General features: G+C 43.6%; 6 protein-coding genes across 6 annotated transcripts; 3 read left to right on the top strand and 3 right to left on the bottom strand.

Moving 5' to 3' along the window:
- Positions 1–425: 425 nt before the first annotated feature.
- Positions 426–956, top strand: PHALS_06848 (uncharacterized protein; the record flags this gene model as incomplete). The annotated part of the gene is made up of 5 exons (XM_024720208.1): positions 426–432; positions 498–528; positions 602–627; positions 715–844; positions 908–956. 5 exons carry the CDS (start codon positions 426–428, stop codon positions 954–956), a joined length of 243 nt encoding a protein of 80 aa, XP_024585430.1.
- Positions 957–6,903: 5,947 nt separating this feature from the next.
- On the bottom strand, positions 6,904–7,194 carry PHALS_06847 (uncharacterized protein; the record flags this gene model as incomplete). Its single annotated transcript, XM_024720207.1, has 2 exons — positions 6,904–7,074; positions 7,138–7,194. The coding sequence occupies 2 exons, from the start codon at positions 7,192–7,194 to the stop codon at positions 6,904–6,906; spliced, it is 228 nt and encodes a 75-aa protein (XP_024585429.1).
- Positions 7,195–13,325: 6,131 nt separating this feature from the next.
- On the bottom strand, positions 13,326–14,020 carry PHALS_06846 (uncharacterized protein; the record flags this gene model as incomplete). The annotated part of the gene is made up of 2 exons (XM_024720206.1): positions 13,326–13,650; positions 13,791–14,020. 2 exons carry the CDS (start codon positions 14,018–14,020, stop codon positions 13,326–13,328), a joined length of 555 nt encoding a protein of 184 aa, XP_024585428.1.
- Positions 14,021–18,751: 4,731 nt separating this feature from the next.
- PHALS_06845 (uncharacterized protein) lies at positions 18,752–19,114 on the top strand (the record flags this gene model as incomplete). Its single annotated transcript, XM_024720205.1, has 3 exons — positions 18,752–18,758; positions 18,810–18,923; positions 18,999–19,114. 3 exons carry the CDS (start codon positions 18,752–18,754, stop codon positions 19,112–19,114), a joined length of 237 nt encoding a protein of 78 aa, XP_024585427.1.
- Positions 19,115–21,377: 2,263 nt separating this feature from the next.
- PHALS_06844 (caltractin) lies at positions 21,378–22,055 on the top strand (the record flags this gene model as incomplete). The annotated part of the gene is made up of 3 exons (XM_024720204.1): positions 21,378–21,380; positions 21,436–21,732; positions 21,801–22,055. 3 exons carry the CDS (start codon positions 21,378–21,380, stop codon positions 22,053–22,055), a joined length of 555 nt encoding a protein of 184 aa, XP_024585426.1.
- Positions 22,056–22,529: 474 nt separating this feature from the next.
- Positions 22,530–23,485, bottom strand: PHALS_15189 (uncharacterized protein). Its single transcript, XM_036407237.1, has one exon. It carries the CDS (start codon positions 23,121–23,123, stop codon positions 22,887–22,889), a length of 237 nt encoding a protein of 78 aa, XP_036263480.1. The 5' UTR covers positions 23,124–23,485; the 3' UTR covers positions 22,530–22,886.
- Positions 23,486–23,644: the final 159 nt, after the last annotated feature.

Here is a 23,644-nt window from a genome sequence, read left to right as displayed (position 1 = left end):
CTCTTCATCCCTAAATCGTGTGTTTCATCCCCCCTTGGTGGATCATATCCCTGTGAGTGCCACACACACACACAGGTGTGGATGGTGTTCGGTGTAGATCATCCTTTTTGCTGCAAAACGTAACTTCTTGCACATTGCCGCAGCATTTCAACAAACCACCTTAATGAATTCTCATCTTCGGCCTCTTCATCCCACAGAGGTTACCCTGAACCATTATGCTCTGTGGTGAAGACCAAAATTAGCCAAAATTGCCATATAATGTCCGAACTGAGTAAAAACGATGCACCCATTTTGTGGCATAGATCACGCTTGTGTAAGCAGTCAAGTAGAAATTAGTTCTGGTAGTAACACCGAACGATAAGGATGCAGCGCGTTGCCACCTCTCCAATCCCGCACTCACCCTGTTGATCCATGGACTTTAGATCATGGAATGTAAAGTGCAGCTCATGTCAATATCCATACCAACATCAACCAAAATTGATTTTTCAGCTCTGCAGCGCTTCAAGGCTTTACGCTAGCACTTGGAATGTAAAAGAGACCTGTAATTTCTATTTAATTATTGTATAATGATTTGAGCAGCGGCACTTTAAAAATGTTGCAGATTGACCACAGCACAGGACGAACGGGGTGGGATGACCTAGATGGGGGATGATGCACAATGGGAGATGATCCACAATGGAAAGATCTTCCACACTCATGGTGTGTGTGCCATAGGATTTGGGGATGACACACATGAGGGTACAACGCGTATGTCAGTTGAACAGATTTATATTTCTATAATTTTGCTCAACTTTATGTCCTCTACGACTACATTGTTGATTTCACCTTTTTTGCACTGTAAAAGGTAAATTTTCAATTGATCGCTGATTGCCATATCACGATCTAAATTTTCGACCTATTTTTGCAGCTTGATTTTACTGTGCATACCCAATTTCTTCATGTGCCAGGTATTGTAAGAAAACAAACTCAAGTGATGCTTTAGATACACTACCAGGCTAGCATAGCCGTCGTCTTGTCCAAAAATCCATAGCTGTTAGTTATTCAACTCTTACAGATTATAATTGAATTGGCTAGAAGTGATTTAAAATAGCATATTACTGACTGCTGTAGTTGCAACAGCAATGTTGTCGAGTGCCATTACGAGAATTTTCAACGAGAAAGTGCAGCACGATGTTAAGAGAATTGCCCGTCCGTGTATTAAGGAAGGATTGAGTCGACAGACACGCTTAACCGCGTGTTGCTTGCTTCCAGCGGGCCGTTGACTAAAGTAAAGAGGAAGTTAGGTGAAATGATTTTTATTAATAGTCAATAGGCTTTATAACCTTTTGTTCTGATACAACAAAGCTGAATGGGAAATACAATAATACAGGGTGTATATAGACAAAGTATGCAGTCCACACAAATATGTAATAGGACCTAGCCCATTGCACCACTCCCTACTCAAAAGTGGATTTGCAAAAATTCTTTAAATTTTCTTCAGAATTTTTTCAAATGCTTCTTTCGCTCTTCGTCACACTCTGTCAAACTCTTCCCATAATTGAAACCCGCACGCTTGCTTCAAATGAGATCTTTGTTACCATTGAACTTGGATACTGTTCCAATACCAGTCATTCAGCGCATTTGCACTATTGTGAACTTGATCGTCAGAATCACTTTCACGATAGACGAGGTGGTTTCACCCTACAGTATGACGAACTCTTTAGTCGAATGGATGCCCAACGGAGGATTCGAGTCGCATATTCGCACCATCAGACCGATTACTCCTGATGGAGGTGAACCATGAAGACTCGAATATGTTATACGTCCAGCGATCCAATATCGCGCAGAAAAGCATCATCATGTTTCCTCTCCACACAATCGACACTCGATATTGGGCATGAGTTTGGGAGGCCGCAATTTGCCGAGCCCCCCCCACTCAGATCAGAGACACAACCCATCGCACAACGCGGTACTTGCGGGTTTCACAAGCCAACCATAAAAATTGCGTAAATCCATGGATGAATGAATTGAATTGTTCATTGCCAGCTCTACTAATGGTAACAACGAGCTATAATTTGCGGTATTTTTCGCACAGAAGCGTCTCAAGACATCGCCGACCACGTTCAGTTTGCCCACTTAAAGTGACTGGTTACGCCCCAGGGGGGGTCATTCAACTGTCCGATGACGTGTATGTCAAGGCCGCATAAGCATACTTATATACTTATATCGATTATCTATTTGCATACAACCTTGATAAGTAATCAGACTGGATATGGGACTCCCCATCGACCAATTCTAAGCAGTGTTCGAGCGTATGCGCTCTCGTAGACAAATGAGGAGCGATGCAAGCCATTTTGCTGAGTATGTCAACAATGGAGAAGGCCCATTTTGACCATCAGCAGTTTCAGAAAAGCTGAAAACAAAGTTGAAACCTACTGACTTCCAACAATCAGTAGGAACTGGACGTTTCCTCAGTGGTACTACCGTGTGACGTGTGTTCTTCACTCGCTGACAGAAATCACATGTCTCCACGTAAAGTGTCACCTTCTTGTACATGTGGAGCCACCAAAATTTGTCACTGAAAGACTAGTAGGGTTTCTCACAGTCAAAGGGACCGGTCATCGGCGTACCATGCGCCTCGTACACTATCTTGTACCTCAAATCATCGTTGAGGGGAACCTCTATCCGTGGCTCGTAGTCATGTGCAAATTCATAGTCAAGAAGACTATCCTTTCATGCACATTAATGTAATGTTGAAACTAAACGACCATGTCGCTTGTCATAGAATCAGACATCATTCGATGTTAGTACTCTGATGATCAGATCACACTGGTCACCCTCAACATACGCTCGACGTATCATATCGAATACATCGCTTTCGATATAGCTGATACGAGCTAGCTTATAATCAGGACGACGTGACAATGCGTCTGCCAGCATGTTCAGTTTTCCTGGCTTGTACGCAACCGTGAAGTTGTATTCTGCGAGGAATGACAATCAGCGAGCCATAAGCTGTGACAAGTGAAACGACTGAACTGCATAACGTAAGCATGCAAGATCGATGTATTCGATAAGCGGACTTGAACCCAAGAGGTGAACAGGATACTTCACGAGAGCATAATTCATTGCCAAAGCTTCTTGTCGTGGACAATGTACTTCGTTTGTGCCGGCTGGCTTCAGCTGTCGCGATGGCAACGGCAAGACACGATTGTGTCCTTCTGAGTGCTATAAAAATATGCACAACCGATTGCAAACTCAGAAGCATCACACACCACACTATATGACTTCGTATTATCAGGTAAAGCAAGGAATGGTGCTTTCATCAAGTTATTTTTTATTTGAGTGAATATTTCATCACAAGCGGACGACCACTCCCATGGTATGTCTTTCTTAAGCAAGTTTGATAGTGAGCGTGCCATTTCCGCGTAGTTACGCGGGAAGCGATGCAGGTAGTTGAACAAACTGATTTATTCCCTTAAATCCTTTTGACTCGTGGCGCCAGCCACTCCACGATTGCTTTGAGCTTCTCTGGGTCTACACGAACACCGTTATCACCGACGTAACAACCGAGGACCGGTACTTCGTTAGCAGCAAAAACACACTTTGCAAGATTTGGTTGCATTGAATATTCTCGCATAAAATGCAGCACAACACGGAGGTGCTCAAAGTGCGTTTCTTCTGCCGTCGAATGAGCAAAAATATCGTTAAAGTATGTTTGGGCAAACCGACGTAGTGCTTAAAATAGATATGAGACCAATCGATTGAATATTGCTGGGGCATTGGGTAGTTCTTGTGGCATCACAAGCCAATCTTATAACATACCAGACGGTGTATTAATAGCAGTCAAAGAGACCTCTTCCGTCCTCATCAGAATTTGGTAATATCCATCGACCAGATCAAGTTCACTATATTGTGCACAGCCGGACATCCGGTGCATGACGACATGTTTACGCGAAATCGGCGTTTGCGCACAAGCCACCTGCGCATTCAACTTGTTGTAGGCATGAACGGTACGCTATATATCATTTGGTTTGCACGCACAAAAAGTCGGTGCCTTGTGGGGATTGGCCTTCTCTCGCGAAACCAGCAGCTTCCTTATGAGTATAGAACTCATCGATATATGACTTTATTTTCACGACAGTGGTCACTGTCGAAGTACTGCATCTTTTGAGCAAGTCGAGTTCAATTTCGCTTCAAACTGTACGTTCGGGTGAAAGACCAACGGGTGGGTTTGCACTGAAGACGTCATCCTTGTATTGCATAACAAGTGAAGTATAGGGATCAGCTAGATTCTTCAAAATAGCCAACCCTCTGCGTGACTCCATACGCTGTCTAATTTGCTCGAGAACAAAGTTATCCATAAGTAAGAATGATCATAATCCCGCTGAGTCAACCATCGACTGTTGATCACGACCTCAAGTGCGATGACATTGCGGAGGTCGTGAAGGAAGTCGTCGTTAATGACTTTTTTTTAGCTCCGCTAGCTCTTCCGTCATCGGCAACGGTGCCAAAAACTCATCTGTTCTGGCTACTTCATAGCTTGTTATTGCATCCACAACAATATCCGCATGCTATATTTCCATATTTGGGAGTAGTACGCTGGACTAATTTACCCTCGTAATCAAACGCATCCAGAGCGGGAGAATCACTACCTCGATCAGCAAGTTTCGTTGACATCTTCACATGTGTGCTCAACAATGCAACAGGTGAGTGCATCAACTTTGTGGTCATCTGTACCACCGACCAACAATCCGACTCAACTGCTGTATAATTGGGATTATTGGCATATCCAGCCACATTCGCTTCCTACGATTTTCCATTACACACGTGTTGATAACATTCGGCTACCTTAAAGAGGGCAACCATCGTCATCTCTATCTCATATTTTTTCCGTTGAGCAATCGCTATGCCTGACAACGATACATTCGGTTTTTAGCGACTAATTCCGGGCAATACTCGGTCTATCGACACACTTTCTGAGTGACCGCTTCATACAACTCTATTTGTCCCCTAACCTGAGGAAATGTCATTCACATGATAAATACCAATGAAGTGTGGATCATTTCCAGCAGCATAACTGCCGAGCGCTGCTTCTGGTGCATATTGAATGTGGGTTCATTTCTCCCAAGAGATGCACCTACGTCAGGCGAGCTGCTCCCAATCGTTTCCGATCGCCAATCAATTCACGGCTTATGCTTCTCAAGCCATGATATGCCTAAAATTAGGTATACCGTTTGTCCAACTCGAGGACTGGTTCTTCCTTCGACATGAAGTCTTCAAACTTCAGTTCAAGGTCGACCATATTTTTTTTCGCGGTGACCACCGCACCAGTGGCCAACTTATATGGGGTAAAGCTATTGCTTCATTTTAGTGCATCCAGAAGCACTGGATCATTTCCAGAAATACCTCGCTACTGCGCGTAGTGATTCGATGCGCCGGACTTTGAACGGACGACCGTAACCCTTAACATTCGCTGTGACCACGAGAAGACCACTCCGATTTGTGTCGTTAAGGACGAACAACGACTCTCTGAGGGCTGAACCATTATGAGTGGCTCTACCACCACACTCACAAAAGCTTATAATTGCTCCAGTAGACTGCCCTGCATCTATTGGGTCCCGACGTTCCCAGATATTGGTACCATGTGACTTGGAAACATTCCGTCTCTCACGTAGACAATCACGATGGATGTGATCGAATTGCTGACATATGCAAAAGCAAACTTGCTGCCCGCGGACAGTCGCCGCGCTAAGGTCCATTGATTTGTTATTTCCGATAAAAGCAGTCACAGCTTTCATCGGATTGACCGATTAGTTACATGCTTCACGCTGACAGCAGTTCTTACGCAATGCAATTATTACTGCATCTTCCAGAGTTGTTCGGCACTAGTTGAAATATTTAGTCTCAGGGGAGTCATAAGTAAGTCACTTCCTAAACATGGAGTTCATCACTGCCTCTGACAGTGGTTCAGTTGCCATACTGGCACGAAGCTCACAGAGCTTCTGTACATAGTCGTACAATGTGCCTTTGTCTTGACGGCATCATGACCGTTGTCAAAATGCCACATTCGGTTAAAAACACCGATTTCATGACATTCTTCAACTCTTGCCATGTGGATGATTAGCCAAGACAGTAAAACTCCCACGTTATTACCCAATCCTCCGCACGGCCATCCGAATGCGACATAGCAAAGGTCACTTGACTATTGTCATCACGAATTTGGACCATCGTGCAATGACGATAAAATCTTGCTTTTAACAGGTCCTCCCGTGAGTACCAACGTTGTCACCAGCGCTTGTGGGGAGGTGACGAGACTGGCTCGGTATGTACTGTGATAGAAATTCTAATGGTCCTTGCTCATATGGAGCGAAATATGCTAAGCATTGCTTTATCGCCTCATGATTCAATTGGAGTATACCGGAGACCGAGTGATCTACGATTAAAGCGCAGCTTCACTACACTAACCCATTGCGAGTGTCCTAGGAACGAATATTCCTCCATGTTGATACTAGGACGACCGCCGCCTGTATTGTCCGCATTATCCATCGGTAAATTTATCCAAGTAGTCGGGGTTGAATGACAACTTGTGCTACCAAGTGTAATGGAATTTGCCCGTCCGTGTATACACACTTGATGACAAAAGCTTAAGTCAGCTGCCCGCCCCACAACGTGTTGCTCGCCTCGAGCGGGTCATTGACATACGTAAAGATGAGAAAAGGTGAAGTGACATTTATTACTATGCCAATATGCTTTACCATCCCTAACATGAGAAGTACCTTAAGGTCTGATACAACATAGCTGAAAGGGATATACAACAATACAGGGTATTCAGTTAATGTGAGACACAGAGTATGTGGTCCACACCCCTCGTGTAATGGGACCTGGCCCATTACACAAGCAAGTTCAACTCATACTTTACATATATTAAATCCGACGCTTGAGTAGTGCAAGCATTGGACCCTTGATCAGCAATCCACAGTACGTTTTGCCTTCTAAGAAATACTGGGAATTGTGGAATGGGTCATAGTGGTCCACATTTTTGTTATATTGATTGGAGCGGGCAATTAACGTCACGTCTCCGATCAGCGCATAAACCTACAAAGATAGGATTGGATCTTCGCGGCCCTTGTACAGAGGTTACGAAGACAGATGCGTTACTGAATGAAATAAATAGCTTTTGTTATGTAGCAAGAGAAGACAATAAACAAAATTCATAGTGTGTATGAGGAAAAAACTTATACATGTCGTACTCCCTGTTCATACTGCCGATGACAAGTATGTCTGGTTTGTTAGATAAATCGTACGCGGATGGATAAAGTGCGTCTCGTATGGAGTTTGATACTTGGGGTCCTTTCCATGAAGCTCCACCACAAGTTAAATGAAGCACTATTGTACAAAAAGCTCAAGGGTAAGGAATTGTGACCCGCACAGCCGACCATTTTGATAGCGCGGCATCTGAGCTCAAATGTTATCACTAGTTTTCAGCAACGCTTCAACACGCTTTATGTACATGCACGTATCACCATATCAATGCGCGACGTCATCATCGTGACATGCACCAATTTATTGCCAGACCAATGCCAAAGTGTGTCCATCACCATATTTAGCTGGTCTGGCTCTATAATTTGCGCCTGAGGAGAATTCTAGCCATCCTACCGTGCCCTGTGAAAAACGTGACAACGACGTCGCTGTGCGCAACGGTGCAATACCTATAATAATTATAAATGTTTAAGCGCCAATACGATGTACTCTGGACCCGGCATGAGCATGAAGCTACAATAAATTCAGTACAGGAAACGGATATGAATGAAATAATATGTTGCCCTCAAACGTAGAGTGTAAGTTACAAGACCATAAACAAATACCGGGCCGATTTAGCGAGTTCCGCGAAAAGATACGCACACTTTGTTCAATTAGAAATAAAGATGCCTTAGGCAAAGCGTCATTATTCAGGACTCACACCCAAGAATTACAATATTCCGGCAATTAACAGGAACAGAAATTAAACGTAGACGCGTTGAATGCTCGCTTTTGCAGTTTCCACGGTGTTTATATATATGGCTGCCGCCATGCATCATTCATGAATCTGTTTGTTTGCGGCAGAGCCGCCATTTTTTAAAAAAATCTAACCAATGAGTAAATCCTGAACAATATACATGACTACCGGCGTAGTGACTTCTTGTTAAGGAGTAGACACACCATTGTGTGACTACACCTGCTTGTGCAATCCACACCTTTGTACGGTCGCACCATCTTGTGTGGCCCGCCCTTTCAAACCAGGGTACGTGTAACCCCGTTACATCTACAATATATATAGTCTTCATTTTGATCAGAGATCCACACACTTTTGTCGTTTAAGGGACGCGTACGACAGCCGTGCAAGAAGAGTAACCCTCCACGTAAAGCTACCTAAGCGCAAGATGGCGTGTAACCAGCTGTTCTGTCACATCTGATAGCTCTTCGTGGTCAATTCACCGCCGATATGGAAGGTGTCTGATCACAGCTACTAGACTTACGTCACAGTCTAGCGGTTACCGTTAGACCGCTTCAACTATTCGTATTATCCGAAAGGGGAACTAGTTTGTGAAACCACCATCAAATTGTTACTTCACGACTAAGATGTGATCAAGGAGCACGTCCACTTCTTAATGGCTTATAAAGCCGATCTTGTTGAACGAGTCAGAAAAAAATTCACAAGTTCTCTTACGTTGGAGCCTCTCATCATGGAATACATGGTGCATCGTGTTGCCCAGTCGCTCCCAACTCCACCGACCACGTGAAGACTTCATCATTCCCACGTGGCGTAGCTGTGCTGGTTTACAATTAAAGCAAAAGGTCGCCTTTGCGTTTTCGCATATGCAAGATGCTGCAATGAATTGGCTTTCACGTGGAAAGAACATCTTTGCCATCGATTCTCCAAGAATCGAGGCAAAGATGCTTCTTCCAATGAATGCGGCGCTTAAACATCGTCCGACGTTTTTGAAGTGTCGCCAGGGCAAACGCTCGATCCACCGCTTCGTAAAAGTACTTCGCAAATTGCGTGCGTTATTGATTCCGAAAGACGTGTTGGAGGGACTCGGGATCGGACCTCCAAAGACTGAGTATTTTGTCGACCACCAACCAAGCTTGAAAATTCAATCTTCGTTGCCCCTTACAATGATCAGCATCAGCGACGATCGCGTGGTTTATCCACTCGTCCCACCGACATGCACCCGCCGTCAAGTGGCGGTCCTGAACCCATGGCCCAGTCTGCATTTTATCGTCTACAGGTGTTGTGGCCGAGTAGGCCACTTCGAACGGGACTGCCTCATGAAGATTAATGGGTACAAACCCACTGGTGTATTACCGGATTACTCTATTCGTAGTTGAGGGGGATAGCGGGATGCCAGTCGCCTGGTGGCCGTTGCCGTTCAGCCGATATCCGCAGCGATCGAGGAGGCCCATCGCTCAACATCGTCAATTTTGGTACACAGACATAGTAGGCGCGGGGCGGGCTACTGGCGTAGAACCGACGACATTTTACTGCACTACTTTTGTGCATGGGAAGCCGTTGGCATTGACAAAATTCTGACTTCCCACGAATATGGAGAGGAGGGATGCCTTTTCGTTGTTTTGGCAAAGATGAAGGGGGTTGGAAGACCCATCAGAGTTGTTATTGACGTTGGAGCGTCAACTTATTACGCTCGGACAAGAAGTATTGCGGAATATTCACGTCTCTTCGATGACTTATGTGCGAAGAATAATGGTAACATACATGTCCATTTTGCGACGGGTGCGATTATTTCACAACAGAAGATTAAACTCGATCTACGAGTCAAATCCTCGAACTTTGACTTCAAATTGACGTTTACCCTCATCAACACGGAAGATCATTATGATCTTATACAAGGTATGAGTGGTTCAACGACCATGAATAATGGATTGACTGGAGAACCAGGCAGATTTCGAGTAGCTCGCTGGTTGGAAATCACAAATGCCCGTCTGTAGGTATATAGTTGTGAATCCACAAGTCTCCAAGAAGGTGCGGTTAGTAATTAATGCTCCTGTGATCCGAGGATTGAATCCGTCGTGGAAGCTGATTACGCTCCAGTAGCAAAGAGAAAGCTCTTGCTCCGATTGTAAAGTCTATCGTTGAAGCCCGCTATACTCCAGTAGAATCATCTACCGTGAAAGCCAGTGCTCCGGTTGATGATGTTACCATGGAAGCGCATTATGCTCCAGTAAGTGAATCTGCTGTAAAAGCAACAGCCCAATAGCTAAAGCTATCGTGGAAGTACCGTACCGTATACTCCGGTAGAGAGCACTACTGAGGAGAGTAAGACAATAGAAGGTTACGCTACTGTGCGAGCAGTCATGCTCCGACAGTACGAACTTTCAGCAAAAGCTCCAGTAGATAAATTACTGTGTATACTAACCACTATACTAACGAGAACCGTCACGCACATAAGCACCAAATATTGTACATACATCACGCATCGTACTTACAGATCTTCACACACACTTAGGAATACATCTCTGCTGCTACACAATTATTTGCGGTTAATATTTTGCATGTTTTACTGACAAAAACTTGCACACGAAACGATATCAGTCAATGTTAGCAGTTTTCGTAGATAATCTACGAAGTTCACATTTGGGAAAGTGCAGATGCTAACTGATTTATCACAGTAACGCGCTGGACGATGAAGCGAGATCGATCTCTATTAGGAGCCCACAAGTCAAATTACAACGCTCTGGTAGGCGTTCTGACGAGAAAACTATCGCTTTCGCAACCGAATTTTCGGTGAATTCTATTGCACGGAAGCACAAATTTAGGTTGTGAACGCATTGACAGAAAACCCGTTTAGGCTTCTACGGTCGTACTGCCAGAAATATCTGCACTTACGAGCCTGGAAGAACACCCCGTTCCCTAGGTTTCTTGAAGACCTCAAGAATGGTGCGCTCGCCGACGTCGTTATGATTCGTCGTACAACCGCAGCATCAGAAGAGATTAATACGTCCTTTGGCTCGGAACCAAGTGTCGTTGAAGTTTTTTTGACAGCGGTTTAAACCGCGACGCGGATGAACTTTTCCCAAGAATCCGCGTCATTCTTATATTACCCTTTTGTCCAAGTACACGTCAGCATTTTTAAGTCCGAATCCCATTCGGCCGCCATATCGTGGTATATTAGATGAGATCGAGATGAAGCAAGGTGCAGGATATCTGCTATGGCGTCAGTGGCCCTTGCCAGTCCAAGTTTATAGACTCGTTCTTTGCTGCTAAACAACAACAGGAGTGGGTGAGAGGGAGTAAATCCCCCCACAGTACCCCAACGTGTTGCATTCGCAAACCCAATGACAAACGGGCGGATTGCATACGCATACAAAAGTTGAGCGCCAAAACTGTGCCAGCACGAACCTTTGTTTCATGCGATGCCATTATCATCAAGATGACTGGCTCAACACTCTTTAGCGTATTTGATCTAGTAGATGGATACTCAAGTTTGAATATATCCTTTATCGATTTCGTATACGGCAGAGAGCATTGCTATGGCAGTGGCTTGTGATACCGCAAAGTTTATTCAATGCGCCAGCGACGTTTAACCGTCCCGTCACGCATTTTTTCCATTCACTGAGATTGTTCCGTCGACGTATTTCGACGACATTTTTGTTTATTCGAAACCTAATCTATCGATCAAGTTTTCTTCGAACACCTGGAACAGGTATTGGCGTGTATGACAGAACATTAGCTATTTTTCAGCATTGACAAATGTATATTTGGCGCAGAAGAAGCACCAGTTCTTTTTTTTCCTCCTCGGTGTCGAAAGTGATCAGCCAGTCTCAGCGAAGATCACAGCGATCTGGTGACACCAACGGACTAGAAGGATGTGAGGAAATGATTGTGTTTGGCCAAGTATCGCCATCGGTATACCAAGTATTATGCCTACATGGCACGCCCGTTATCGGACTTGTTGAAGAAGGATCAAGAGTGGTCATAGACAAATTAGTGTGCTGTCGCTTTCGACGATGTCAAGCACAGCTTGCAGGCAGTGCACATTTTGGCATTACCAAACGACAATTTACCGACAGTGTCGTGTGCGACGTCTCCAACTCCGCGATTGGAATTATAATGTCACAGCATGATGTTAATGGACAGAAACGTGTCATCTCGTATCAGTCGAGGTAGCTAAGCGAAATCACCCAGTTCACAGCAAAGAATTATTAGCAATGGACAATGCTGTGAAGACAGATTATTGTAGTACCAAGTATATGGAAGAGATGACTATTGGGTTGTTGTACTAGAAAACGAAGACTTGAAGCACTCATTCGTGCATGAAGTACACGATCTACCCATCACAGGTTATCTTAGTCGAAAAAGACTAATGCAGAGATTGCATACCACTTTTGGTGACCCAATGTAGACGCTTGGGTTGAGAAGTATCTTTGTCCGCGTGACGTATGTCAGCGTGTGAAGCCTTCCCCATCTCGTCAGGCTCCATTGCAGAGTCTGCTAGTACCAGCAGATTGCCGGCGGTGCGTCAGTTTGGACTCTTACGCATATTGGCGTTTTGGCCTTTGTAGACTGTTCGAGTAAGATGTCGTACCCCGCACCAACGGTTGGTTATCTTACTGGGAACGAAGCGCGCGATGATATATCGATCATGTCTTTCGACATCATGGATTACCAAAGTCAATTACTGCGCGCTTTACAGCAGACTTTTGGTCAAGCTTATTTCGTATATTCGGCACTCGCTTAAAAATGGCCGTCAAGGACCATCTAGAGACCGATGATTAAATGAGCGCGCGGATTGCGTTGTAGAAGCCACTCTACGCAGCATTGTTTATCGTCGCTGACGACATGAAGTGCTATGCTCCCAATGGTCGAGTTTGCCATCAACAATGCGGTCCATGCATTAACCAGCTTTACTTTATTTTACAATAGTGGCCTTTGCCGTCCAGCGCTGCCTCTTGTATGTTTGAAGGACACGAAACCTTCTGGTGAGGGAGGGGCTAGGCAAGCGTTTGCTTCCCAACTCACTTCGATTGACAAGCTTCGAATTCGTCTATTCATTGACAAGTTCATGACCAAAAGAGCAAATGCTGTATCACGACCGTGGTAAAAGCGCAAATTTTAGAGAAACCAATGCTGATACGCATGGACGTGGAATTTCACATGTATTCAAACAGGGTGATTATATTGTAGTAAGTACGAAGAACATAGCTAACGCTGCCGTCTCTAGTATATGATCTTCCAAGCTCTATCTCCGATTCACCGGTCGCTTCAAGGTCTTGAAAAGCGCCAGAAATAAAAAATATTCGACTTACCAGGCTGAATCCGTATCGATCCAACGTTTTCCTTAGCTTGCTCAAGCGATACCTTTGTGATTCTTCTTATCGTACGGATTGGACGACCGAGGTTGATCATATTCCGGTGACCGAGATCTTGAACGAAGGTGAACGCGACGTTGAAGCCCAAGAGTCGAATCACTTTGAGCCATAACACTCTGATGTTGATGAATTTCGTCACGAAGACGTTGATTCACTGCCTGGAGCCTAGCGGATTCCGTCCACAGTGCAGACATTGCTGCGTGAACGCTCACCTCCACATGGCAAACTTCAGCCCACAGTGATTCCGTCGCCTTCGATATTTGATGGCCCATCTCGCTATTGCGTTCGCACTTGCATCCGAAGCTGCTTCAACTTCGTCCAGAGGCGTTGTTTCGTCCCTCATCTGCAGGTGTAGCACCGACGGAAATGTCCTCAACGACACCGCGGTCGATTGTTCAACCACTGATGATTCTTTTGTCGGTGGTAGACCGAGACGGGGTTACCCACTTTCATGTAAAAGATTGTGTCGGCACGCCGATTCCGTGGGGAGATACAGCTCATGTGATAATGTTAGCGAGTTCATGAGCCCAAAAGCTAAAAAACTCTCGCATATCCGAATTCCAATAGCTCGTGTGAGCCACATTCGCATCTCCTTGCTAATTGCTGTGACGCAGTCCGTAAGTAGGAAGGAGCCAAAACGAAAGAAAAACTTTGTCTCATCGATGGGATCCATCCATCGGAGTCGACGACGACAAATACAGCGACGATGCAGATGGTGAATACTTTACCGAGTCTGCACGACATTCTGCTTCTACCTGTCCCTCGCATACGAGTTTCGCATATCGAAAACGTATATCGCGCACCTTGACGATCGCCTAATAACGACAAAGGATTTGTCCGTCGGGTTTGCGTAATTATTCGATCGCAATCGACTTGGTGTTGAGCACCAACTTCCAGAATTCTCTGGCGATATCGTTGGGCGACTACGCTGGTCGTATTTGCTCCCATGGTACTCCACGTACATTTTAGTACGGATTGCGCGCGACGTGATGAAGTGACAGCCATCATCTCCAGAGTTGGATGGTGCAAATAAAAGGCTTAACAGACTCATTCGGATTCACAGACTTTCATGGACAACCTTGTGCGGGGGGGGTCGACCCTTTGTATTTCTCGGCCGAACTAGACGAAACGCAAAGTACATATGCTTCGTACTACTACAAATAAATGAATTGCGGCGAGTGCGGGGTCAGAAGATATTATTCTTTCCTTAGCCCAGCTAGTGTCCGACACTTCTTCTGCGCTTGTAATGCTACTAGTTTATGTTCGGCTTATATATTAACAAAATCTAAATACATACATAACTACTGGCTACCTTACCACATACGGTATTCTTGTTTGGGTGCAGTCACACCATGCCCATCTCGTGTGACACACACTCCTGTACCCCAGGGTACGTGAAACCCCATTACAAAAAATCTACACACAATTCTTTGAGGTATTACATAACTAGCGCACGTCTCACGAACCTCTTCATAATGATGTTAAGTCATCCTCGTTTGGAGCAGTCCTTAGATTAGATGAGCTTTAATTCAGGTCCGATAAGAATAGTGTAATTTGCGTGTACTCCGCAACGGCATGACTTGTGCATGTACAGCGCACACATTTGGTACAGGTGCAATAAATACAATACTGTACTATCCTCTGAGCTTACGACACTCGAAGTAGAAAAAGTCCTTAATACACGTGACTGCGAGTCGCACGAAAAGCCATAGACAATATTACTGTGCAAGATAATCATATTTTGTATTTGTCGACTCGTCACGGTAAAAGATCCTTGGTAGGAGCGTATAAACCAAAACTTTGAGTGTTTGTTAACGCGAATCGTGAGTGGCTACCCTGCTGTGTACACAATAAAAGTTTACATGTTTAAAAACGCGTTGGTTAGTTTAGTGACATACATATGATCAGTGTAGTGGATCGCAATCCGCTACTTCTAAATATTAATATTAAAGCCTTGATCAAGGCTACCAACACTTCTGAAAAAAAACGAAATGTTTTTGATTGTTTTAGTGGCTGCAGAGCCGCCAATATCTAAAACACAGGTTTTCTTGATGAATATAGTTATACCTAATTGATAACACCACTGTGTTGTTACATCAACTGTGTAATACACACCTATGTACGGTCGCACAAAATTGTGCGACCCGTCCTTTCTAATAAGGGCGCGTGAAACCCCGCACAGTAACTGTGAGGTCTTATTGTTACCGCTCGTTTCTGAATCATTAGCTGTTGAATTTATTCTTTCGTAAGACGTCTCCCGCGGAGCTGAACGTCCCAGTATTGCCTATTACGATGATACCTCTGCCACAATATAATACATAATAAACATACGAATTACTAACTCTATCGATTGGAATCAACCCATATAGACTAGGCATGTAGATAGATGTCTCTTACCCAGCATCAGTATTTTTTCAACGGGCTCACAAAGTTTAGTACAAAGTTCGTTATTTTTAGACGTGCATGACATGCAAGTACACTCAAGTATGGAGATCTTCACCACGGCGAAGCGAAGTACGACAATCTCATATTCAAATATGATTTAATCTCTTTATGGTTTGACAATAAACGGTCCGAATCGAGAAATAGCTTCGGTAATTTTGCGCAGAGTACATTTTGTTTACGCCGTATCATACATGTATATAAACCTTTACAACCAGCAAGGACGCATCTATGTAATACCCGTCTACAGCCGAGTATACGCTGTAGATGTTGCTATAAATATCAATTATTTAATGATTAGATGAGCATGGCGAACTAAGGACCTTCAATATATATACTTTGCATTTTGCCATCTAGTGCTTAAGTGCCTTTTTATCTGTACGAGTTCAGTTTATACTTTTAGTGATTTGTCGGTTACGTAATAACTACGCGATGAACAGTTAAGAGTAGGCGTCGGCTATAATGCCATTCAAACAGCAAGGAAACATCTTTCTACACGCAGCATAATATTGCCTTGGATGTCCCTTCTTTATCTCCGACAATAAGTCTAGCCGAACTAGAGGAAATATTTATATAAGATTAGTTGGATAGTTTTTTTCTGTCGCTTCCAACACCTGACACCCAAAGGCATTAACGCGTCAGTAGAATGGTCGTTTCAAGTTCGAAAGAGCCGAACTTGAGGTGGCTGATAGCTTATAGCACAGCCTTAAAGGCCTACTTTCTTACCGCACCCCAGCACTATGTGAAACTTTTTCACGATGATCGTGCCATGTTGGCGTTATTCGTACTATACTTGTGTGAGAAAGTGGCTAATCCAAACCTGCTCCTCTATTCTCATTGAAACACAACGACTCTGGCATATTTACGATGTCCTTAATTTACGCGGGATCGCCTTAAGCGATGTTCACAATGAAGCGTCCCATACGTGAGGATTCGTTCGAATTTATTTCTGCTAGCAAACAACTTGTTAAAACGCAAACATTGGGGCACGTCCCTCAGATGCTTAATGATGGCGCTCACTTCCGACTCGTTTTGACCTACAAGACTATGGACATGTACATCGACGAATTAGATATGTATCGGTAAATTGTGACCTAAACAGCTGCAATAGGAGACGGTGAAACGTGTCTTGCGCGTTAAATAAATCTATGCTATTCTGATTCGGCTCTCTGTCATCAGACCCTAAGATCGTAAAATTCGGTCGCCCTTATTCGTTCAACCAAATCAAGTGCATGATTTCCATGCCATAACGTCGCTAGTATTCCGTCTTTTAGCTAAGGTATACTGTGGTGACAGCAAGTAAAGAGCTCTACTTCTCCTCTCTTCATGAAGCTCACCTAGCTTAAAGCACTTAGCAGTATCATTGCTACGATTTCATGTCTTGCAGCGAAGCAATTGCAGCTTTATACCTGCGTCAAAAGTACTCAGACTTTTAGCAGTGTAAACTTTATGACTAACCAAAGCTTTACCAGGAACGAAGTAGGTGGTTACTTAAATTTCGACTTTTGCTCGAACTATGTCGCATTGTAGGATAAAATTGTATCTCAAATCAAGGACTTCGACCATACAGCGTTTTACGCTGCCAAAATCTTCAGAATGTACAGAAGGGTGATCTTTTTGACTTGATCAGGTACGAGGAATCGTATCAGTAGGCGGCGTTATCAATGTCTTCACATATTTTTATTTCTTGACAGTCGCGCAGTGTACGTGATTTCACAACACCTTGGAGTCCATCAGAGCAGAAAATGGCTCAACAATGTCCAGGAGATTGATGCTGACTGTTTACTACCCCTGGATGTGAGCCCCGCCAATTATAAACGAGTCGCCTCTCTGAAAGATGAGATTTTTGCCTCGACCTCCGCGACGTAAAATAGATCCCTATACCTTCCCCATAGACTCAGAATATTTTGCTTGGCCTAGGATTCCCCGTGAGAGATGGACCTCCATTCATCTCAACCAAGATAAGGGGGCGCAGAGGGCGCAATGGTAGGATTTACCACCTGTAAGTACCACAAAGCTGCTCGGCAGATGAGAGGCCATCACTTTCATTCTTTACAGATTGGGTAAGGTCCATCGCTGCTTATTTGGTCGTAGAGCTTCTATCTCCGTACTACAATAAGCCCTTCAACAACAAAATCTAAGCTCAGTATCTAGTGCGATAAATACATCTTTCATAAAAAAGGGTGTTTGGGCTCGACAGGGCTCAGTTCAAGCCCCAATTGTCCAAAGACCTTCCATGAAACTGGCTATTGCTACTGCCCCGGAGATGATCTGGCACCATCGCAATTCTCAACAGCTGCACATAATTCACAAATTTTTGCCACTCTTGCCGGGTGAGCAAGAATTAGATTACCCTGGGAGGGCGGTGCAATCTCTTGCAATATTGTCGCTGCATTACTATTAATGGCGAGAACGCCATTTCCACCAAAGTACTGCACATTAATGCTTATTCTCGCGCGCGATATCTATGCCTGTAGCCCACAAATGCGACTGGCTAATGCGCTGTTTCAAGCATCGCCAATTTCGATTTTACATCTACATCATTAGTATTGAAATATACAAATTTTACATCCCGGGTCAGCAACAGCGGCCTTACGTTGATGGCTATTTACGCCATGATGAGGCGTTTTAAAAGCGCGCGTCATAACATTTAAGCTGCTAATATATATGAGGCGAGCGATTACCGCTTCTGACCACTGAATTGCTCACTGCGCTCTCTCTTCGAGATAAACTAATGACAGAAACGAATCTCCTAATGAGATCAGATTTTTTAAAAAAGCCCCGTTATTAATTACAATTTAACACAGTCTAAATTCTCAAATTGACGACAACTCCAAAAAGGTTGCTGTGCACCTCTCACCAAAGTGGCTTTGACCTAAATAATTGCATGAGCAAGCTACAGAAAATGAATTTGTTCACTTCACCCAGTAGCGAACTCGAGATCCTGAGGCTGTTAAGTTCAATGTTAAGTATGTATATCTTAATACACATGCCGTTCAAAAGAGCATAGAAATGCGCAGCCTTACTCCCGCAGTTGCAGGATGTGCCTTGGATTGATCACGTGGATTGGCACATTGGCTATGTCTTTGACAACAATCTCTTAGCAAGAACTGTCGAGGGGGTCACAGGAGCTAGTACGTCTGATTTAAATTAGTTTGTGATAGAAGTCATGTTGTATTCAAAACATTGTATGACAATCTCAACCGTAGGCTTATTTGGCGACAACGAGTTCATTAAGAGATGTGCGGTCATGCAACGATCGTGGCTGCAAAAAGCTGTAGTAGAGCGCTTTGTGTGTGTCTTGGATTCTCGCGTGGGCTCATAGTATTCGTCTTGGCTGCCGCTATAATGCTACTATTACGGCAAAGAGAGAGCTGATGCTGCCATAAAGGAATGGTCAGAGCTCCAATGATTTAAATTAATCGCAAAAGATCTGACTTACCGCATGCTTGAAGTTTTCCTGACACCGGCGTCGCGCTACGTCAGGCTTTATCTACGGATGGTGACGAACGAAAAAGGTACAAGAATTTCCGCTGCAAGTAGTCGGAGCGCCAATGTATGTGATCTTGGCGCGATGTCATCGTTCAAAGTTTTTGCCATAATTGGCGATTGGATTGCAAGCCGCGTTTCATGTTAGTGCTGGTGCAAAGGCTGCAATGCTCAGTGTAATCGGTCCGATGCACGAACGAGCATTGGATACGATAAGTATGCTGATTCATTTCATCTTCACGATAAACTTTGATAGAAAACACATGTTCGTGAAGAGGCAGGATGTTATGGAAACCGATTTGATGCATCGAATCAACTTATCGCAGAGTGACTCGTTGTAGGATCTGAAAGTCGTGCTCCACCTGGGGCATATACCTACCTCATTAGGTGGTATTTCTACACAATTTTACCCTATTCGCAGTGGCAATATCAGGATCGCAAAGTTGAGTCTTGTGAGTAATGTTTTTGATAATATGGATTAGATCGTCAGCATTGGCTATTTCAAGGTACGAAACCATATCACGGCTTCGTGACTGTGCTCACTCGATCTTGGTAAGATCAATCTGGAAAAAGGATCTCCTGCGTTCAAGTTGTTTCTTACGTTTTTACTGCTCATGATTAGATCATGAACACAATACTTTAGTCAAAAAGAGAGCGTGAAGCCCAGTCATCGCTAATTTATGCTCCGGATTGCCAATACTGTGCGAGTTTAGTCAATCAGCCCTTCCGGTGAAGACAATAAAAAGTAGTTGCGTATGCTTTTGGTATGTTCGTCTTTATGAGGCCACTTTCCTTGCAGGAATGTTTTGGAATTCATTTTAAGCATTTGAAGACTATTGCATTGAGTCAAGTTTTTCTCCCGCAACTTTTTCAAGCTGAATAGCTGCATATATACACATCACTAAACTTGTCGTCGCAAAATCAGTCAACGCGTTGCTTGACATGTAACTTAGATTATGGTGTATGCGGTGAAGTTGCTATACACGAGTCCATGTTAATAAACGCACGAAGGTATGGTTAGCACGCTCAGCGCTTTTGATCACGCTTCGTAGCTGCGAGAAATCTTTGGCAGCCATGAGAAACATGGGTTCTGGATGTATTGATGCACTCCATTCTTCGTTAGCTGAATGATTACGGTTGCGAAATAAAGGCGTTGTCCCGTTTGATGAAGTAGCCGATGCTGACGAGTGTAACCGCTCATTATTCACAAAACTAACACGACAAGGCCTTGATTAAGCCATCGTGACATTAGCGTGACAGTTAGTCGCCTGAAAGATGCACGCGTTGAGGTAAGTCTTGTTGTCGAATCCGCACACAGGGGCGTAGTCATCATCGCATAGTGCGACAGTACCCGATACATCATTGTGATGAAAAACGATAGCGTTTTCGTGATGATTATCAACCACAGAGACAGTATCTCAAGATGACGTGACAGTCACAGCAGCAAACGTCAAAGTGACAGAAATCTTCATGCTCAGGTTTGTCGGAGGAAATGGAGTTGGGGGGAAGACCTCAGGAGAAGATCATGTCAATCTGCGACTTTTTGTGCTTTAAGATGCTTAGAGATATAAGCACCTTGTGATATTTAGATGTTGCAGCCTATCACTTTGGTAAGGAGTTGAAATGCTGCGAGTATGTACGCTCTTTGTATGCTGGAAAGAGGCAGTCAAGACACTCGTGTTCGTTTTTAAGCCCGTAATGCCAGTAAGGCGCATGCAGCCTCTGTGGCTATCATGGAATGATAAAACTTTGACGTTTGAAATTGTACGCTGCAAGATTTTGCTACCACAAAATGAGTTGCCATGACTGCAATGAGAATAGACGGTAATTTCTGTCATACGTCTTTAACGTTTACATAGTAATCTACCCTATGTAATCAAAATTTTGAGACACAAAGCCGTCTTTGAAGATAGCCAGAAAGAGAGAGGTAGTGTGCAAGATATTTTGCCTCTTCTAATTCAAGTAATAAGCATCCACGTTTTGGACTTTTTTCTATCATCGTATTGGAAAAGTGACATTAAGATTCAAGTTCGAAAAATTTTAAGTTGAGAAAATTAATCTATCTATCAGCTGAAAGGTCGACGATAGCAGCACAATAGATGGTAAAGTCTCCATGCTCTTTGCATGTTAGTACAGATAATGATTCTTTTATTGCAGTCAAATGCCATGTCCGCTTCAACTTTTGCACGATCTCGGGCTGCGCTTCGTCGCAAGCCAAAGCCAGTTAAGAAAATATTGGATAACGAGGATCTAGAAGAGGTCAAGGAGGCTTTCCGTCTCTTTGATACAACTTCTAGCGGTACCATCGACATGCGAGAGCTCAAAGCTGCTATGCGGGCGCTTGGATTTCAAGTAAAGAAAGCGGAAATCCATCAGATGATTATTGATATTGGTAAGGACGAGTCGGAGACGATCAATTTGAATGAATTTATTGAACTGATGACGGGTAAAATGGTACGTACACAAAGCATCTACTTTATGAAACTCAACTCATCTAAAGACGTTATTTCCTGTCTATTTAGAACTCACGAGATCCACGTGAAGAAATTATGAAGATATTTCAGCTTTTTGACGATGATAACACAGGCAAGATTTCGTTTCGAAACTTAAAGCGTGTGTGTACTGAACTAGGCGAAACATTGACGGATGAAGAAATGCATGAGATGATTGATGAAGCAGATCGCGATGGAGACGGACTGATTAACGAGGAAGAGTTTTTTCGCGTTATGAAAAAGCGTAGTGGGAATCCACTGGACGACCTCAGCGACGACGATTGAGCACTTTGATAGCCTTATAATTACCTTAAAAGAACACAATCCACAGCAGAATGTAGTCGATCAAAATACTTTTCCGTAGATGCATCAGTAAAAAGCTGTGATCTCAAGGCCGCTTATTTATAAATATCGGTGAAAGTTGTCAATTGCTTGTTCGCTTCGCTGCCTACAAGCGATCGCTACATAGATCAGCATTAGGAAATCAATCATATATTAATTGTGATCTAAGTGTCTTGGGCTTGCGACGCAGCGCAGATTGAGACCGTGCAAAAGCTGAAGCAGAAATGGCATTGACTGCAATGATTATCTGTACCATCCGACAAAGAGCAAGGATACTTTACAATTTATTGTGCTCTTTTATCGTCGACCTTTCAGGAACAATTTCCTTACACTAATAGTTTGGGGTGTCTCAATGTTACCTTTTCCAATTCATCTTGCTGATTCTGATAGAAAAAAACAAAGGTGGGATATTATTTTGTGTATACGAACAGAAGGATCACATCCGAAATATCTTGCACATTATCTTTTTCTCTGTCTTTGTTCAAGACAGCTTTGTGTTCTGATGGCGTTAAGCGGATCAACGAAAACGTCAAAGATATATGACAACAAAAAACGTCTTTTACCAAAGCGTTAAGCTGCATCAGCTTGATACTACAGGGTGTTTATCCCAGGTGGTATTCCAGCAGGATCTCTAAAGATCTTATAGCTGAGCTACAAAAGTCGCAGATTGACATGGTCTTCGTCTGAGGTTTTTATTTTTATACTTCCTTACATCCAACAAAACTGAGCATGAAGTTTTCTGTCACTTTCACATTTGTTGCTGTGATTGTCACGTCATCTTGTGTTACTTCCTCTGGGGTCGATAGTCATCACGATAAAGCTATTGTTTTCGTCACGATACATTGCTGTGTACTGACGCACTATGCGATGATAAATACGCTCCTGTGTGCGGTTTTGATAACAAAACTTAACCCAAAGTGCAAAAAATCCTTGGACTGATCGATCATCTTTCGTCAACACTATTGGCTCTTTCACTGGTTCATCCGCATTGATTCGTATTAGGATCCTCATCCTCTTCGATGAAAACTTTAAGATCCATGAAGCTTCCAATTCCAGGAGGTGAAATAGTCATAGGTAGACGTAGGGCTATTTATTATCAGGTCATCAATACTATCAATAGAAGTAATAAATTTATCCGCTCTTCGCACTTAAAGGCACGTTTGGCGATTAGCGGTGTTGCTTCAGCTGGATGAATAAATGAACCCCGTTCTTTGTTATATGGTCGCGAATCGAAGGCATTTTTTCGTTCAAAGAAGTAGCCAATGTTGACGTGTGTACCCACTGGTTATCCACAAACCTAACACACCAAGGCCCTAAAAGAGCCATCGTGATATTAGTGTGGCAATTAGTCACCTGAAAGCTTCCAACTGATTATCAGAGTGGTTATGTATATTATGGCAACAAGTATTACAAAAGGTACTTTTTCTATACTTAGAACAAGAACGAGTGTAGCGGATCGCAATCCACTTACTCCGAGTAACGACAACCTTAATCCACGTCTAATTATTTCTTCCGTTTAAAACTTTGCGATC

The sequence above is a fragment of the Plasmopara halstedii genome (genome assembly GCF_900000015.1).
Source record: "Plasmopara halstedii genome assembly, contig: Scaffold_3060, whole genome shotgun sequence".
Lineage (NCBI taxonomy): Eukaryota > Oomycota > Peronosporomycetes > Peronosporales > Peronosporaceae > Plasmopara > Plasmopara halstedii.
The sequence above is the reverse complement of the archived record's forward strand: the minus strand, read 5'-3'. Positions and strand labels throughout refer to the sequence as shown.

What these genes read in the sequence shown, in the direction of transcription:
- PHALS_15189 (XM_036407237.1), bottom strand. Translation starts at nt 23,123, where the DNA reads ATGAGGATCCTAATACGAATCAATGCGGATGAACCAGTGAAAGAGCCA.